The sequence below is a fragment of the Lycorma delicatula genome, chromosome 13, assembly GCF_047948215.1.
Source record: "Lycorma delicatula isolate Av1 chromosome 13, ASM4794821v1, whole genome shotgun sequence".
Taxonomy (NCBI): domain Eukaryota; kingdom Metazoa; phylum Arthropoda; class Insecta; order Hemiptera; family Fulgoridae; genus Lycorma; species Lycorma delicatula.
Window position 1 is genome coordinate 53,048,073 of NC_134467.1, and position 19,946 is coordinate 53,068,018.

The 19,946-nt window shown below is 33.4% G+C and overlaps 2 protein-coding genes across 5 annotated transcripts in view; one reads left to right on the forward strand and one right to left on the reverse strand.

Annotated features, from left to right (window-relative positions):
- Positions 1–10,871, reverse strand: part of fal (SAM and HD domain containing deoxynucleoside triphosphate triphosphohydrolase falten) — a 100,061-nt gene extending 89,190 nt beyond the window's left edge. Inside the window, exon 1 of one of the 3 annotated variants that reach the window (XM_075381446.1) lies at positions 10,686–10,871. In XM_075381446.1, coding sequence (XP_075237561.1) covers positions 10,686–10,692 — 7 coding nt within the window. In that variant the 5' untranslated portion in view covers positions 10,693–10,871. Of the gene's footprint in view, positions 1–8,662; positions 8,722–10,264; positions 10,390–10,685 lie in introns of those variants that run through there. The other 2 variants (XM_075381445.1, XM_075381447.1) reach the window with 2 other exon arrangements.
- Gart (trifunctional purine biosynthetic protein adenosine-3 Gart) overlaps positions 4,598–19,946 on the forward strand; it is a 61,165-nt gene continuing 45,816 nt past the window's right edge. Inside the window, exons 1-2 of one of the 2 annotated variants that reach the window (XM_075381443.1) lie at positions 4,598–4,871; positions 16,051–16,146. In XM_075381443.1, the coding sequence (XP_075237558.1) occupies positions 16,072–16,146 (75 nt within the window). In that variant the 5' untranslated portion in view covers positions 4,598–4,871; positions 16,051–16,071. Of the gene's footprint in view, positions 4,872–11,694; positions 11,766–16,050; positions 16,147–19,946 lie in introns of those variants that run through there. The other variant, XM_075381444.1, reaches the window with a different exon arrangement.

Here is a 19,946-nt window from a genome sequence, read left to right on the forward strand (position 1 = left end):
TACGTTGCTTTCGTTTCTCTCATCTCGCTATTATTAAATTCTGAATACGAATTCGGCTAATTATTCGTCTGCAACCCAGATAAATGCCGGCAATATCCGATTTAGTGATGAAAAGCTACGGCCTTTATATCTTTCAAAATATGTACGCGTTAGTTACCGGGGTCGTTCGGAAAGTTCTCGGCCTGAAATAGAGACGGCGCAAACGCGACAGAATGAGTATGATATTTGTCAAGAGTGCATTCAGTGGTGGGGTGCATTCAGTCGCCTGTTCGTAACGATCGAGTAAAGCAAACAGTTTTGACGTTTTCTGAAATACGGATAAAATTTAAGTCGGAGCTGTTATAGATTACTTTGTTTTAAATTATATTACCCTAATAGACACGCTAAACCTATGGAGATTTCACTTCAAAGGATTCTTTCTCTTCGATTTTGACGGTAAAAAAGCGGGCTGCTGAATTTAAACGCGATCGTTCGTGTCGAACTTCGGAACGTCCGTAAACCACTACGACCGGCAAAATAGTCACAGGAATCCGCGGCGCGATGCCGTATTACACGGTCGCCGAAAGTTCACGAGCTTGCCGACGTCGCAAACATCTCGACAGATGTTAAAATTAGCGGACGCGAAAAAACTTTCCGCCGGACTGGTGCGGTCGACGAAAAACCGCATTCGTCTGAACGTTCCTGAAGGATTTATTTAAACTCTATTCGATTAAATTTTTTCGACGTTTTATAACGGTAACACGGGTTCACCGTTATACGTCGCAGAACGAATGGCAGTCCAAACGGTGGATAGGAGCAAAAGAAAGTGCGCCCGAGAAAGCGAAACCTATCCGTATGCAGGAAAATTCACGACTACATTTTTTGAGATTCTCTTTACGGTGCTCGTAAGCTCCCTGAATGATGCTACTATTCAAGGTAAACGTCGACAACCGGTCAAAAAGAAAGCGCTGTTACATCACGATTTTTTTTTTTTAATCCCTACATCCCTGGGCCGGACATCCAATTAAGTATACTCGGCCCAGGGACGTGTCCTTCCGACTCTAAGGAGGTCTCCCCATCGACCGGCTTAACATCCGGCACGACAGGTTAACCCCCCCCCCCGGTTCTGGATCTTTTGTGACTGCCTCTAATCCCCGACGGGGGAAACAGGGCCCGGCTATGCCGTCCCACCCCCCACCAGGAACCGGGTCTCGGTCATTATGCCTTGCCTCAAACCAAAGGTGCCAGCACCAAGGGCGCAAGCACCCCCAGAAAACCAACACCCTCGGCCTGGTCTCGGCCTTAACTTAACCGCTCGCGAAAGCTTTCCCGTGGAGTCCCGGTCCCCTCACAGGTACCCGTACACCTAGGCATACGGGTCCTCCGAGACGGGGCTGTCCTTCCTTCCCTACACTTAGCGCTCTAGTAACCCCGGCGTCCATATTCCTCCACCTTCGTACGGAGAACTGTACTCGCGAAGTTTGCGAACCATTTCCAGTTATTTTCAGAGGCCAACATCCACTCCCGTCACAATGCGTTCATCTACTAATCGTTGGCGGTGTTGCGCCTATCTATGGCACTCGAACGATGTATGTTCGGCGTCATCTACGCCCTGACAATATTCACAAACAGGCGACTCCTTCTTACCGATTCCATTCAGGTAGGTGCTGAAACAACCACGGCCAGACATTAATCGGGTAATGCGGTAATCCATATCACCGTGACGCCGGTCCAGCCGGTTATCTAATTCACGTATTAGTCGCCTGGTCCACTCTGCTACTGAAGACTCGGTCCAGACCGTCTTCACTCATTCCTGACCACCACTTCTGCCTCAATTTTATTATGACCAGCCGCCCTTAGCCTCCTACCTTTGACTTGTAGGTAAATTGGCGGAACCGATGCCAAAACGCATAACGCGTTGTACGACATCGTACGGTAACCTGCCGCTACACCTAATAGCGCCGCCCGATGCACACTTGTCAGTTTTTGTCTGTTTCTTTGTATATTTACAGCATCAGCCCATATTGATGCCGCGTATAGTACAGACGACACCATCGCAGACGTGATGAGCCTCCTTCTAAACGTTCTAGGTACTGCGTGTCCAGCAAACAGTCCCCTGATCGCTTTTACTGTCGACGAAATCTTCTTGCATACCATCTCAATACGCCTGCCAAACTTTAGATTCTTATCTAGCACAACCCCCAGATATTTTGTGCTAGTAACTTCAGTAATATCCTCTTCACGGATCGCAATATTCACACCGCGAAGTCTCCGTCTACCCGTGAGGAGGATACACCACGCACATCGGATTGCCGCTGCAAAACTTCACGACTTTCGCTTCGAAGCGTTTGTCGATCTGAAGAAGCGGGTCGCTGGACGAATATTTACTTTAAATGATGATGGGGTCAAGGCCGAAACGACCGCTTATTTACCAGAGTCGGACTACTTTTTAATACTGACGGTATTAAAAAGTTAATACGAGTCGTCGGTCAAATCCTATCGAATGGAAAACTTTCTGAAAATGTTTTTTTTTGTTAAGCCGACATCTTTCCGAACGACTCTCGAAATATAAAGATTACGAAATAGTGGAAATTCGCCGGAGTTTCATATGTCAACACGTGAAATAACTCGTATCGAGTGTAACTAGTTGTTTGTCGTTAATTTGTGTCCGTGAATAAGACTGCGTGCACGAACACGCATGTTATAGAGATGAACTTATATTCATCGCATCCGTAAACATCATTTTATTTTGTTACCGTTTAATAAGCGTTACAATTGAAAAATATATCTACTTTTGTTTTGTCCGAATAACGTTTTAATTTTCAAAATTATTTACTTTTCTATTTCGTGTGTTAATAGAATATTAATTTTGTATTTTCTTTCATTTTTTTGTTCTTGTTAGCGATACTTTTTAAACGGTTTCAAATTTAAGATTCTGAATCGATTCTTAACTATCAAATTCCATCGACCGAAGAAAAAGAGTAAAATGAAATTCGTTAATTAACAAATTTTCCTTCTATAAAAATCTGTATTTTCTTACACATAATATTCCTTTTTACCGACCTTTCGAAGAAAAGTACGGTATTACTTTCGGTCACACGGTGGCAGTAAGGGGTTAAAATAAACTTTTAATTTATGAGGCATGTGGAGCACGAAAATACCGTTTACTTAAATTGGGGTTTCCTTACGTATCTATAGATGCGCGTGTAAAATTTTACGGCTCAAAAATCTCCAAAATTACTAGATCGATTTCATTTAAATTTAGATACGCTGTAGTAGGATATCTGAAGTTGCGCAAGTGAAAATTTGATTAAGATCGGTCGATTAGTTCATCAGTTACGTTCAAGTTAAGGTCAAAAAACTCTCAGCGCGGCAAGGTAGAAGCGCGAACCCACCGGGTCGGTCTAGCGGTGAACGCGTCTTCGCAAATCAGCTGATTTCGAAATCGAAAGTTCCAACGTTCAAATCCTAGTAAAGGCGGTTACGTTTTTACGGATTTGAATACTAGATCGTGCATACCGGTTTTCTTTGGTATTTGGGTTTCGATCGGTTAATCGAAACCCAGAGATGTGCGGCACACATCTCAGAAACGGTCGACCTGAGACCGTACAAGACCGCACTTCATTTAGATTCACACATATCTGAAGTAATACCTGACGGTGATTTCCGGAGGCTAAAACAGGAAAAATGTTAGAAGCGTGGTTCCTTACGACGCAGCAATTGGGAATGTTGATGTTTCTTTATGTGCGGAGTTCTTTTCAAGAACTGCGCAAGAAGTTTTTGTTTCTTATAATAATAAAGTGAAATTTACACCGATCTCAATGGTAAAGTGTAATTCTTTCACTCTGGAAGTTAAGGGTTCAAATCCCGGTCTTTAGAGTTCATTAACCTAGTAGGACAGCGTCAAAAAGGGCATCCAGTGGTGATAAATATACTGCCGAATGTCTTTCGCCTAACCTCACCTTAAAAAAAAACGGGGGAAATATGGACGTAAAATTTACGTTGTCTATATCAGACTTCGACTAAAACCCGAGAAAGAGAGTAGGCACGGACGGAGGCAAAAAAAGTACGAGTAAGATAAATTTCGCTTCGTTATAAAACGAATGAAAAACGAGTTCGGAGACGAACTCACAAAATTGACATTTTTATGTTTATTCATTTTAGTACGTTAATCGATGATCGTTTAGCTATTGAAATGTACTATTTATTTGGTTATTCGCTTTGTTTTTCATGCTAAAGAATAAATACGTAAAAAACGGTTACGCTTTAAGGAGTTAGCGAACAATGTCTGCTTGCTTCGATTTACATGAAAATCTACTCGATCTCCTTCAACGATCGATCCTCTGTTTCTCTTTTTAATTGTGTGTGCGTATCTAAATCGACAAAATATAAAGGCTGTTTTAGCGTACAGTAATAAATAATTATTACTACTTACATTTTTTTTAATAGCGATAACAAAATATGGTATCTGTTTTTTACGCTTGAAGAGTTCAACAAAATTAAAAACCGACCTTTGAACAAAATCTAATAAAAACAATAACGTAAATTTTATTATCGGTATCGTAAGAACGATTAAGAAATACACGTTAATAAAACAATAACGACATCAAGAATCATCATAATTAATAATAATAATGCATGCAACGACTGTTTAAAATACATATTTGTTAGCAGTTACATCAGTTATCCGCGTAAATAGGGCAATAACAGACTAATTTTACGGTATCTGAAAGTCGACATTTAATTGTAACGTTCTGTCAATTAAAAATATGTGTATGTTAATAAGCGGATTTAAATAAACGTGTGTGATATTTTTATTATATCACGAGAAACGCTCACCGTCCAACATAAATTCATAAGTGATAAAAGTGTTATTTCATACATATAAAAAGGTACGTACACTTAACATTATTAATCTACATCGAATTAAAAACTTTTATCGTAACCTACCGGCTCTTACGACACACAAAGACCGACAATCGCAAACCCCGTTGTGTTCACCACCGACACAGTCGATGAAAACATTTTAAAGTAATTACAGCTTACTTTAATTTTTTTAAAAACTCCGTCATACAGATGCTTACATACACGTACAAAAAACTATCAAGAAGTTCTCCCGGGACATTCATAACCTATTCTACTCGTGAAAATAACGTATAAAGTTCATATAAATATATGCCCTAAAATGCTTCGTTTGCGAATTACGGCTACTAAAGATTTCGCTAGGATTTCAGCTATCCAAGTGAAATGAATTCATCCAAATACCTAAAAATTTTTAGAACGTTCTAAAAATTTCGGTACGACTTCGATTTTATTGTATTATTATTTTTTTATTTTTAATGTTTCTTATGGTTTTTGATCTGAAAACCCGAATAAAATAGGTCCCCGAACCGTCTCTGGGTAGTTTTTGATAAATCTTCCAAACTCAGGCGATTTGGAAGTCAAGTGTTCCAGTTTTCAAGTCCTAGTAAATTCAGTTATTTTTACACGGATTTGCATAAAGATCGTGGATAGCGGTGTTCTTTGGCGGTCGGGTTTCAATTAACCACACATCTCACGAACGGTCGAACTGAGACCGTACAAGACTACACATTTACATTCATACATACAATATCATCCTCTGAAGTATTATATGAACGGTAATTGCCGGAGGCTTAACTGGAAGTTTGACGTACAATAACTTTGTTAAACGGGTAATAAACACCTAACACATTTAAAGAAAGATTGTAGAGGATTTAATTATGAACAAAATGGTGCAAGATAAAGTTGCAAGACAAAGAAAAATTAGAAAAATTCCAATTTTATTTATAAACGGTACATTATTATATTTGTAAGAAAAGTACTTATTTAATGTAAAAAAAAACAAATTCTTTTATTGTGACGTTAAAAATTTGTAAAAACAAAACTTTCTGTTAAAAATTGCCGTTTAAATTGTTTTTTTTTTTTAATTTAAAAAAGTGGAAACTACACGAATGTAAAATAAAAATTACTTTTTATCGATGACAGAAATACAATAATAAATTATTTGAAAAATTATTATTTCAAAGTCTGCAATAAATAACAGCCGATCGAAAATGCGGACTGTATTAACGTTTAAATCGTTCTTTATGATAAATTAAGTATATCGGGAACTGTAGACTGCGCTGTCGTAAGCGAAGGTTTTTTTCTGTGAAGTTTAGTTTGAACGTCAACGTTTGCACGTCTTCCTTGTACGCCTATAAAATTACATCTAGACATATTTTTAAATGAAAGGTACACAAAATTTTATTTCATTAATATCTTCCGATATTTTTTTTACGGTTATTATTGAATTATTATTTATCGTAAACGGTTTTTTACAATCGGAGGTTAATAATTATTAATAAATCAACAAATTTAAATTTAAAAAAAAAAGGAGATGAAGTCTGATTCGAACCGACGAGTCTTCCCCTTCTACGATCCAAATATTTCATTAATTAAAATTTAATTTGGCTATAACTCTGGAACCGCTTACGATAATATCGTTCAAAAGCCTTCAATGAGGGCTTATTACTGCAGTTAAGAAAAAGTCCAAGTTCCAGTTTTTTTTGGACTTTGTTCTTTTTTGGTTCAGTTGATTGTAATCAAAACGGGAGTTGTACAATTAGATGTTACAACAGTCCTAAATCCAAAATGTCAACATCATACGGCTAATCGGTTTTGAGTTATGAGAGATACATGCATACGTACAGACGTCACGCCGAAACTAGTAAAAATGGATACTTCCGTTGAAATCTGAAAACCGAAATTTATCGTCATCGCAATATTTCTTTCATTTGGTACAAGGAAGTAAAAAACAAGTTTCATCCTTATCATAATGAGCCGGTTCAACAACTACAACCAGGAGATGGTCCGTTTTGCTTCAAGTTCTGGAATTGGCGGAATACAATTCGACAACACTGCAAGTATGCTTTGTTTACCGACGAGGCAAATACCATTCGAGATGGCGTCAACTTACGCGATGAGCAAACATCGGCAGAAGTAAATCCTCATGAAACGGTGGAAGACAATTTTCAACACCGATTTAGAGTAAATGTATGGTGCGGCCTTCTTCACAATCGGCAGTTTGGATCGTTCATATTACCTAGCGGCTTAAATGCCGAAGTCTACTTGCACTTTCTTCAACAATTGCCGCGGCTGTTTGAAAATGTTCTTCTAGCTTCGAGACGCAAAGTATACTTCCAACACGATCGGCCTCCCCGCTTCTCTCGTACCGTTTTCATTCAATTAAATCATTTTCCTGAGAAATGGATCGGTCGTGGAGGTCCACGTTCCTGGCCACCAAGATCGCCTGATATAACAACACCTTTATATTCTTGCGTCTGGGGACGGTCTTAAAATATTGTATCCAGGACAAAAATACATTCTCGTGAGGAATTAATTCTCCGCATAACGGCTGAGTAACTTAAGAACAGCCCTGAAGAACTAAAAAAGGTAACGGAAGCAGAAGCGTGCCAAGAAATGTGTTGAAAATGGGCTCATTTTTAACATTTAATATAAACCGGTACTTATAATGCGTTTTGGTCTAGTGTACCGTTTCTAAATAAAATTCCAAGTTTTCTTCGTTTTATTCATCTTATCTTACACCAATTTGTTTAGAAGTAAGCGCTCTGTAAGTATTTGTTAAGTATTATGTGTTTACTACCCGCTTAAGTCATTATACGTCAAACATAAAAAAACGGTTTCTTACCCCAATTTACTGATTTTCACCACAAATTTATCAAAAACTACTGCAGATATGGTTCGGAACCCTATTTCATTCAATTTTCAGGTCAAAAACCATAAGAAAACACTAATTGTGCCCCTTAATTAAAGTCCTAAAAATTTCAGTACTACCTCATTTCACCGGGGTAGCTGAAATCCAAAAATTGGCTCATAACCAAGTCATTTGCCCTGCAGCAGGTGTTAAAGCCCTCGGTAAACAAGATTATGTAAACAACCCAGTTTTTTTACTTGCAAGCACTTTTGGCAGTTTTTTCCTAAACCGTTTCTAATATTTTAAATTTTAATTTTTATGAGCTTAACATCTACCTCTAAGAAATGCGTTTCACAAAATATCACTAACTTTTGTAAAACCTCATTTTTCAAACTCTTTTAGAATATTCCTTTGATTTAATCTACTGGAAATGTGAAAACGATTTGTATAATTTTATCTATTCCTCGATAAAAACCACATATCCATTTTTTTTTATATAGACAGTGTAATATCGACTTATCTGCTCAGACGAACCATACATCCGTACAGCCGAGTGCTCTTTAATGTGTGCCTATCAAAGTCATGAACTCTATGCTTGGATGGTGAAAGGCAAAGTATGACGTGTGAACTTTACAGTAACCGGAACAAACAGCGATGGGTCAACCCTGCTGCATGAAAATACTGATCTGTGTTTATATTTATTAAAAATCCCAGTACTTGAAAATTTAAGGGTAATAAAAAATATGTGCTAATGATACGGCACACAGTTTTTGCAAATTTCAGCACAGAAAAGTACTTGATATACTACCTACGCAAGTCTACAGTTAACATATCGATAACACAAATTACCTAGTCAAATTTTTCACAAACTAGTTCTTTTGAATTTGATGAGCCAACAGTTTTTTTACAATCTGAACTTCATGTATGAACAATAAATGTATAATGTCTTAAAAAACACATGTAGCTTACCGGTCGATGATAGGCTTCTGTATTACTGTGCCGCTATTTTACATTGATGGCGACACAATACTCTTTAACAAAAATGAAAAAAATTATACACGGAAAAACTACAAGAGGATTCTTGTTCAGCTGTATCATTCATATGTTCCATGTATGCTTAAACATGGTGTCATTTTCGGGAAGTACACCATTTTTTTCACCATATAACAACTATTATAAGTTAAAAAATGTATTCATTAGGGTAATCGCATTACATTGTTTATACACCCAGGACTTTTCCATTCAGATATTAATATCCTAGAAAAATACTCCTTCATTTTTTACAAACTAAGTGGCAATTTGGGTGGAATTGTAGTCCTAGCCCGTAAAAGCTATACAACTAGAGAACAGGGACAATTTTTCACTTGAGCTTTTCATTAATAAACTTTACTTATCTACAGGCTAGAATTTGTAACTTTCTACCCGATCTTTTGAAAATTAAATTTTGGCACTATACATAGAACAGTATTGGTGTTGAATGAAGTGTTTTCATACATTTTCTTGGTTTAAGTAGTACTATATTATTTTATATACAATAATATTACCCGCTTGTATAAAATAGTTTTAACTTTATAATTCTTCTACTTCTGTTTTTGTCACAAAATCACAGTTCAATAGAGTTATAAGAAAATTATTAATACCTAACAATTTTGAGATGATGGAAATGACTTTTAATTGTAGCTAAAATCTATTTGCTTGAATGAGAAAATCCTAAGAGACCAGATTTAAATCTGGATTGGTGCAGGGACCTGACAGAAAACTATTTTTTTTTCTGAAATTATCCTGGGAATTTAAAAATAAAAACACGTATGAAAAGTTAAATAAACCGAAAAGATAATATATAAACATGCAAATATTTCATCTAATTTATCACATTTATTGGTAAAATTTTGAATTAATTAAAAAACATAAAGAAAACAATAACGACATTATTTAAGTTTCTACATTAATTTAGCTACCCCGCATAAGATGAGGGTCTTTTCAAATACATCTCTGAAGTATGCTGTTAAATTGAGTACTGCTTATATTCTTTTCACTAGGATCATGGCATGGACATCTTCAAACTTATCTAATAGTAGAGATTAAATATAAAATCCGTAAACATTTTTCATATATACACTTTACTATTAATAAAACTGCCTTCATAAAACACATTATGTATTTATTTCTCATTTAACAGCACGTTTCAGAATTTAAAAATATTTTTGTTAATTACCTATGATGAAATCCCTGACAAAACAATTCTGTCTAATCGACTATCTTTAGAATGTAACTGTTGGTATAAGGCATTGATTGGCCTTCTTTCCAACAAGCATTTTATTACAAAACTTGGAAAAGTAATATTTTTTAAACATAAAACCATTCATAACCCGTAATTAAAAAATTGGATTTTACGCAATGGTGTCTATTAAAACGTAAATAATAGGAATTAAATATTTATTTAATTATTATTTAATAAAATATGTTATATAAAAAACAATATTTTTTGCGTTTCATCAGTTTTATTGCTGTTCAGTTGCACTTTTTAGTAAATAAAGCACAAAAAAAGTTAATGTATGGCTGGATACATACTGGTCACGGAGGTGTTGCACATAACAGAGCTGGTAAATAACTAAACAAACGAGCAAGGTTAAGAATCTTCACCTTGAAACCAAGCCAACTTGCATCACGCTTCCACAGAGTATATACATATAAAAGTATTCGCAACAACGATAATACAAACCCTAGCTATTAACAGTGTAAACGCATTTGCAAAAAATAAGTCCACAAATTACCATTAATAAAACTGCGATAAAACATAATTATTCGCTTTTGACAACTCTGAATATAAATATGGTAATCAATGTCCGGTTTTAGTAGCGCTATACTTATCCTGTACATTACATTATCTGATAAATTCACGCAGCTTATATTAGCTGTGATAAACCTTAACTTTTAAACTAAACATTTAATTTACAGACTGTTTAACGAAAATAACTAACCTATTACCTACCTTCCATTTTAAATAGCACAACTTTTAAGGTAACTCAACACAGCCTACGTTTAATAAATGACAGATGTCTGTTTAACCCATGAACAATTAAAAAAAAAAATTAAATTAAACTTCAAATCATACTTTAAATCAAAACATAAACTTTATCGATTCTAAACTTAAATGAATCGAAGTACGAGATCATATGTGTTTATCACGTTAACCAACATGACGTTCGAAATTCATATCACGAATTTTATCAGTTTGTGGTTACGATAGTTTCTAAACTGCATGTTATGTTTACTGAAATGAAAATGTTAAAAAACATGGAAAACGTATTCATTTTACAATGTAAAGAGTTATAATAGGCTTATTTATGTTAATTTGTTTCCTTAATAGATACGTCAACCTAATCGATAAAAATTAATAGTTATTTAATTTAAAATAAAAATATGGTGTTCAATAAAAAAAGAATGCAGTTTTTTATTTTTCCGCTGATCAAGTACAGCTGGTTGTAGGCAAACCCTCTGATTGTTTAGTGTTACATTACGTTATCTAAGCAGTTAATACGCTCATAAAAAACTAATATGAATTATTTCGATATCTGTGAGAAAATCTTATTTTTTTTAACTACTACGCTTGTAGATGGGTGATATATCAACTTTACCAAAGACAGACTTTCCTGAGACACTAAGAAATCTAATTTCTGGCCAAAATATTATTCGGGCTTTTATATTTTTATAAATATTAAAAATCTGCAATTCAATTTTGTCTAAAGAAATGGCAAATTTTTTCTGCCGCAGACCGAGTATAAATGCATAGAAACGTTAATCTATACAGTAATCATGATGTGTTTGTATTTTAAATAGAAATAAATCTCTCCTCCCAAAATTATTATTTATTTCTACTGGGGTTTTTAAAACAGAAAAACATCCTGAAAAAAATAGGCAATGGTGTATTCGTAGATATACACCATTCAAGAGTTGTAAATGTTACGGTACTTGTTTGATCTACCAATCCTTTTTACTTACCGCCTTAACATGTCAAACTAGCGAGCGCCCATAAGTCGTTCGAGGTTACGTAAAACTTTTCATTTATAAGGTATTCATTATTTTTTGTATATTTGTATGTATTTTGAAGATTAGTATGAAATTACTAGGAAGGCATAATTAAGATTCAAAATTTCGTCGATTCTGTTTTAAAATGATAAGGATTGTTAACGCATAATCGCTGAAATTAAAATTACGTTGACACCCTTACATAATACTAATAATATTGATTTTGTAATGAAAATTATATAATATAAATGTTAAAAACAATAACAACCGGTCAGGTTATTAACTTTAAAATTAGTGTTTTATGGTTGAACTTCAGTATCCGTTATGAAAACCCAAGAACATCGATGACATTTTAGAAGTTTTTATAAGTTAAATTTTACCTTTGGTATTAATTTTGATAGAACATAACTTAAGAGATAAACAAAATGTGTTAAATATTCATAATGATTAGCAAATTAATACATTTAGGATTAAGCATTTTATTGGGAGGACTAAAGAGATTTTAAATGTGAATTTCATCTTCTTTCAGTTGATAAGTGGTTGGTATTAAATTTAATTCTGACGTTCGGAAAAATAAATTGTTTTTTAAACCTGTTATAGACAATTTAGTACAAATTTTTGATATGTTTGAAATAAGTCTGTTAAATATAGTGTAATTGTAATTTCTAATCTTATGATTTCACCAAATTATCTGCTGGTTGTACAGTAGTACCTAGCTCAAGTTCATCAAAGTGTGTTTTATTTAATGTTGTTTTTAATCACAGTAAATAGTATAACATAATTGGTAACTTGTTAGATCATAGACATTGTGTATTGAAAATTGTAAAAGCAGCATAAGGGATCTTATAAATACAATGTAAATTATATTACTTATAGCTTAAAAAAATGTTTGCTGTTCAATCATAAATTATGCTATTAAACTCTGGTGGTAGAAATGAAAAATAGAGTTTTTTTTAAAAAATGATATAAAAACTCGAAACAAAATGGTACGGTGTTTTAATTCATTTAAAACTGAACATTTTGTTCTCATTGCTCTGTTAGATTAATCAGAATTGATGAGATTACTTTATTCTGTTGTACACAATTATATATTAGATACAGAATTTGGGTGGATTAATCTTGAGAACCATGATATCAATATGAAAAATAACTGAACCATTTTAAAAATTGCTCCTTCCCTAATGTCATAGCGTATATAGCGATTACATAACCCTCTGATTTCACTCTGTTTCCCCTGCATTGCAATATGATAATAAATATAAAAACAAAATGTAGTCTGATCGTGTGAAAACCATTTATCACAGATCTAAACTTTATAACCTGATCTACAGACCAAAAGCATACCATCAATATAATTGAAAACATCCCTGTAATTCCACTCCAACCCTATTATTATAAAAAATTTAATTATTATGATGTGTATTTTTTTTAACATATGTTCTACTTTCAGAAAAACTTGTTAAAGGAGAACATTGCTACTTTTCTTCCATTGATGTCTGTCCCCCATTCTTCCAAATTGACAAAACCGTATTGTAATATTTGATATTTTTCAAAATGTGTTCTGATTTTCAGGAAAAAAGATCAAATATATAAGGGAAAAAGAGGTTCAGCCCTTCTTGCCCCTAAAATTAGCATGTTCTTACACCTTGGACTAACAAAAATTTTAATATTGTAACACTGAATCCATTTTTTTAACTTCAGAAAAACAGTGGTGTCCTAGAGGTTATGAATCCTTTGCCCCCAAGGATCTCTGGCCTCTTAGCATTCTTTATAAATAAACCATAGTATATAGACTATTCTGTTTCAGAACCATTAAAAATGAAAGATTAAAAGAAATATTAAAATACATGATGATATTCAAGAGTTTAGGGTTCCCTTATCTTCCACGAGTCATTATTCCCCAATCCCTCTAAATTAACAAAAATTAGAAGCAGCATGATATTATGACCATTGTTTATCAAGATGTGTTTTACTTAAAAAAAAATGAACGAAATCATTTGGTTCTTGTCCTCCAAACAGTTTATATCACTTCAGTTAACAAAAATTTTATTATTGGAACCATACTTTTTAAAATTGGGCTCTAAAAAAATTTTTTTTTTGCTTTAAAAAAATTGAAAGCATAACGTTCAAGCAGTAAATTTTCCAATTCCTTCTAGAGTCTCCAGTGGTAATTAAAACTGAAATCATACGATATTTAATTTTGTATTCGAAGCGTCATATTTTTTGGGAGTTAGTAAAAACGTTATAGAAAGTTTGAGCTGGGTTACCCACCAAAAATACTTTTCATGTACCTTAAGCTCTTTTGTTAATAAGAAAAGTAATGTTTATGATATTCAGACTTAATTTGCTAACTATGTAATTTTTCATGGACGCAAAATCCTTATTAGTCAAAGAAATTAGGGACTTACTTGTTGATTCAATTCATTTACATTTAATTAAAATTGAAATTAATTATTTCCTGCCTTCAAATTATGAAAATAAAAAAAGTTTTCATGTCTATAAAAGACATCTTGAAGATGTCTGTCTAAACATTATGTTGAAGATCTTTATAAAACTCAGTTGTGTCAGTGGCATATTTGGTCTTCCTCTTCCATTACCCTTTAAATTTGAAAATCTGATGGACTTTACAATTAACTTAAAATTAATTACGATTAAAATCACAAAGTAACCTGTAAGCATTTAAAAAAATGTTTCGGTCTGTACATTTATCCACGATTCCACTTGGAATCATTTTATGGAACGTACCTCTCTCTGGCAAGAAATACAACTTTGAAGCCACCTGTGATTTCTTAGATTGAGATTTGGAATACAATCTGAGTGAAGCGATTGAGAAATCGGTAAAAGGATCTTTTGTTAAAAAAAGTTTTGCGTTGTTGTATTCTATGTCTAATTATATATTTAAAAATTAAATTAAATTTATTGTTTATTAAAAGCTTAAAGAAACATTTTAAGTATATCATTCAACACTTAAGGATACAGGAGTCTAGGTGTATGTGGTGGGTCTTGGAGGCTATTGTTGAGAATCAAATAATGTTTGCTGTGAAGTATAGTTGTCAGTCAGGTTGATTTTGATGAGCGGGGAAGACTTTTCGGCATTTTAAAGAAAATTAATAAGGATAATTATAGAATGTGGGTATTCAGAATTTCATTTATTTTATAAGGAACGTAATATAAATCTGGAGGATAACGAGTAGGAAGGTGATGAATGCGGGTGGTGTTTCACGGATGTTATATTTAAGGCTACAAGCTTGGTGCTGGCCTGGAAGGGAAAGGGTACAGCATCTCAGTTCATTGTGTTATTATCGAGAAGCGGAAAATGTAATAGATTTTCTGGGGAGCTGTTTGGTTTTAAGGGACATAAGAAAGAAGTGGTTATATAGGTGTAGTCCTAGATGTGGATGAAATTGTAGGGTCTTGAATGGAGGACTGAATTGGTGAGTTATGTAAAGGAGGGGATGAAGAATAGGGAACTATTCATTAACTATAATGATTATAGTTAAATGTAATTATTAAAAGAAGTTTTTTCTCTCTTTTTTATGTAATTTATACAGTTAGTGATTTTATTTTAATTTTTGATGTACAGTTTTTGCTGCTATCCAGACTGATGACCAAGGTGATCATGTCCTGGTGTGGTATATAATTTTTTTTTCACGGTTAGGAGAGTTTCTTATTTATATTTCATTGCTGATGCTTATTTCTTATTTATATTATGTTTTGTTTTTGGGAAAATAAAAAACTATTTTATTGTTGTTATTATTATTTCTACATCTTGTAACGTAATAAAAAAAAAATTTAGCTAGTACAGTACAGAGAAATAATGCAATAAAAAGAACTTATAGCAATTTTGTAAACATTTCATCGGAATATTAGTTAATTATTGGTTGAAATAATAATACCCTAACTTATTAAATAAACAGACAGATGAAATTTAGTTTGAATATTCCTGCTGAATATTATTTGTACTACTCCTGTACAGGAATAGTACATATCATCTTTGGTTCCAGCTAGAAAAACGAATGTTCAGAAGAGAACACTACATTGTTTCTATGTAGTGAACAAATGAAATCTGTGTATAGAGGCTTCTTACTTAAACATTTAAAAAAATATATATAATTATTCTTGTAAATGCTCCTCCAGAAAACCTTTTGGAGTTGTGGTTTTTTCATCAGTAATTTGGCTGGTGTTGCTGCGCTTATAGCAATCGACTTGAAGCAGTTAGGGAATCTGTTTAGAGTTCACTTGAATATGTTATTGGGATTTGTATTTTATTTTTTAATGGTTTGTAAACTTCTAGTTTATGTAAACATAATTGAATTTTATTTTTGAAGCTTTAGAAGTAACGTAACGTCATGATGAATGTGTTGCTACTCGGTAGCGGAGGAAGAGAACATGCGATCAGTTGGAAATTATCACAGTCACCGCAGGTAAATTTTACATTTATTTATATTATATTGTTGAAATGTTGTAACGATAATAACAAAAGTAGTATTTATATTGCCTGCAATACAAGTTTGTGGGCGTCTTTTTAGATTATAAATTTTTACATAATATGCGAGTAGGATTCATACCTTTCACTTTAAAGTCCTTTAATCGGTCGCTAAGCTCGATATTGTTGTTAAACACTTATTATGTTTAAATACATTCTCATCCAAAATAAAATGTACATCTTGGGGCTATTTAGAAAAGTCAGAATGAGTTTTCAGGACAAAATGGGATGTCAGATCTTTGTTTAATGCCGGTAAATATGATTTATGTAGACTGATTCTTAGTAAATTAAAAATGTTGACAAAAAAATTAGTCATTTATTTCTAATAAATTACAATCTTTGCTTATATCAAATCGACTAATACAATTATTTTTGCATTACGCAGCATAATATTTTGGCCTGTGAAAAAGGACCATACCCTTCTTTATTTCTGTTAAATTACTGACCATTCAAAAATATTTTCTGATCAATTAATCTCATTATAGATTTCTTTTTACAGAAACAATATTACTGTGCTGTTGAGTTTTTAAATGATAGGTACCAATTAGATAGAACTAACTTTGGGTGGTTAAATATGTTCAGAGATTTAAAATGTTGTTGCTTTATATATTTACATACTTTCATTACCAATGAATTGTTATTTTTATGTATTGTGGATTATAAGTAATTCTTCTCTTTTTTGTTTTTTACTTTTTAATGATACATTGATCAAGGTATGTCTTTGGCTTTAATTGATACTTCCAGGCAATTGCTGGAAAATTTGCTTTTTATCATCTGGGTAATAGTAAATTTACCATTCCTGACACAATTTGTAAAATACATAATTGTGTTATGATCTAACAAAGTATTTTGTGTTAAGATGTCACCATTTTTTGTGTATGTGTAGGATGTTAAGGTGTTTTGTTAGCGTTTAAGTTCTGTTACAGTAATTTTCAATAGTAACTGTTGGTTTATGCTCAGCTTAGTAGAAAAAGTAGGATTAAAATTATTTTGTATTGTTGCCTTTTTCACAAAGTTATACTGGAGAATATTAGCTTGCTAGGCCTGCTGTAATTCAATTCTACATGTGAGTTGCTTTCACTCTGTTCACTACAGGATAGGCTGTTTTTATGAGCAGTTAGCAGATGTGAAGTTTATGCTGCTTATTAGCTTATGTTGCTTAGTTTATGTGTTCCTTTTTGAGTTTTGTATTCTTTTTTATTTGTAATATTTTTGCCTGTGTAAGTCTCGGTGAATATTATGTAAAACCATTACTTTCTAATGGCAAACAGAACCAGATTTATTTAGTACATTGATTCCCAAAGTGATCCAGGTGGACCCCCAGGGGTCCACGGGAGACTCGACGGGGGTCTACGTTGGCGTGACAAGAAAATGGGGGTTCACAATTCGTAAGCGGGGGTCCACGAAAATTCATCTGGTTTCGATAGTGAAGAACTAAAATATTGGCTTGACCTTGCGTATCAATCTAGGCAGATAATGTTTTGAGAAGCTCAGCGACTGTTAATTGAAAAAACTTGCATATCCATATTCAGTACAACGAACGTGTCGAGACTTGCAAAGTGCCGCCGCCGCCGTCCGCAACGCTTGTTTAGACGTGCAAAGGGACGAAATACGACTTGTGGTGTGTGTGCTAGCAATCTTGCATGAACTTGTTTGATTCTTCACTAATATAAATACGATTGCCAAGGATAAACGTTACTCGTTTGTTTCTGGAATTTCGAAAAGAAAAATAAAGTGAATAGATGTTAGCGTTTGCCAGTGTCGGAAAAAGTATTAAGTACTTACCAGCTTTTTTGTTATACTTAGTTTTATTTTATTTATTGTTTATTTATTTATTGGACAATTTATTATACAAGTCAGTAAACAAAAAATGCACAAATTACAAAAAATACGTTGGTACAAAAGGCGAGGCTTATTCCTAAAAGAAATCTCTTCCAACCCACCTGCGATAAAGATATATTTATGTTGTAATAAGTATATTTGTAATGTTTGCGTGTAGTAGGTACGTATTAAAAATTAAATACTGAACAGAGCCATTATTAGAAACTTCCCTAAAAGAACAGAAAGCTGAGAAAGGTTGAACTTTTTGTCCCTATTTTATTAGTAATATTTTTTTTACCCGACTGTGGTGGTTCACTAATAATTATATACATTTATACAACGTGTTACAGAATAAGGGTTACAACCGGGAAATGTTATGTTCAGGATCAGTTTTTAAGTCGATTCTAATTTTTTGTTTTTATATATCTAAAAACAATTTAGACCAAAAATTAATAAAAAATCAGTAAAAAGTGGTCAAATCACAATATTGAAACGTCGCGCTACGGGGGCTATGCTACCTACGCTACATCACAATATTGTAATGCGACCACTTTTTACTGTCTCCGTTTAAGGATTTATTAATTTTTAGTCTAAATTTTTTTTCAGATATATAAAAACAAAATATTAGAATCGACTTAAAAACTGATCCTGAACATAACATTTCCATTATAACTCTTATTCTATAACACGTTGTATAAATGTATTTTCCCAGTTTTCAAACTTGACACAGGTAGAATAATGCCTTGATGAGGATATTCAGACATACGTTCAACATTTAATTGCCCTGCATGATGACTTCAAAATCAGATTTGAAGATTTAAATTTCACCTTCAGCTCCTCATTAGTGCTAAGCTCAAGTAGCTCCTCTTGTAATATCACATTCTCCACTTCCGTTTCATCAAATGGATTTATGATCCGTGGTGGTATTTCCATCGTCAGAATAAGAGGGTATCAAACATTTTGGCTGCAGGCAGAAATACCAGAAAAATATCCTGGACTAGGGATAAAGAATACATTAAATTCATTAATCGCTATTAATGTTTTAATCGAATGATGTATTTTTAATCGACCTATATCTGTTTCGATGGCTACGATAAAGCTTTTGACGGAATACAGTACTTTGATTTAATATCTTTACTTTGATGTCAAGGCACTGAGGAACGGACAATAAACACAATTCAAAACTAATACTGGAATCAGAAAGTCAGAGTAAAGACCATTTCGAAGGAAAAGTTTCAAGTGAAATTTATATATATCCAGGAATTAGGCAGGAATGTATTCTGTCCATCTTTTTTTTATGTTAAGATGCAGCTCTACAGCAAGTCATCGTAAAAGAACAATTGGAGTAGTATAACCGATAGAAAAATCATTAATAACATCCATTTTTTGATGATAAGGTTGTAATTAATATCAGCTTTAATGGTTTGCAGCTCACGGTGGAAAAGGCCAACAATAGTAGTAATATTTATGGACTTAATATAAACTTTAAGAAAACAAAATTTACAGTAGTAAGCAGAGAATTGTTTGCTGTATATCAGTCACTAGTCATTCACAACGTAAACGCTGAACACGCGTGTGAATATCTGAACCGAGAGTGTAATTGCACTGATGAAATTAATACACATGTAGAAATACCAAGATCAGCATTCCTGAAAATAAATCTGTTACTCACCGATAAGAATTTGAATTGAAACGTGAGAATTACTTTGATATACCGTTATATATTTTCAGTTTTGCTTTGCGTTACAGAATTTTGGAAAACAATATGAAGAGAATCTAATCGCAGATATGTATGTAGGTGTGATGGACTATAAATACATCATGGAAGGTAAAATGATAGGACATAGATCTTCAAATGTATAATAAATGAAAAGAATTTTGTATTTAAAATTTAAAAGAGAAAGCCAGAGAACTTTT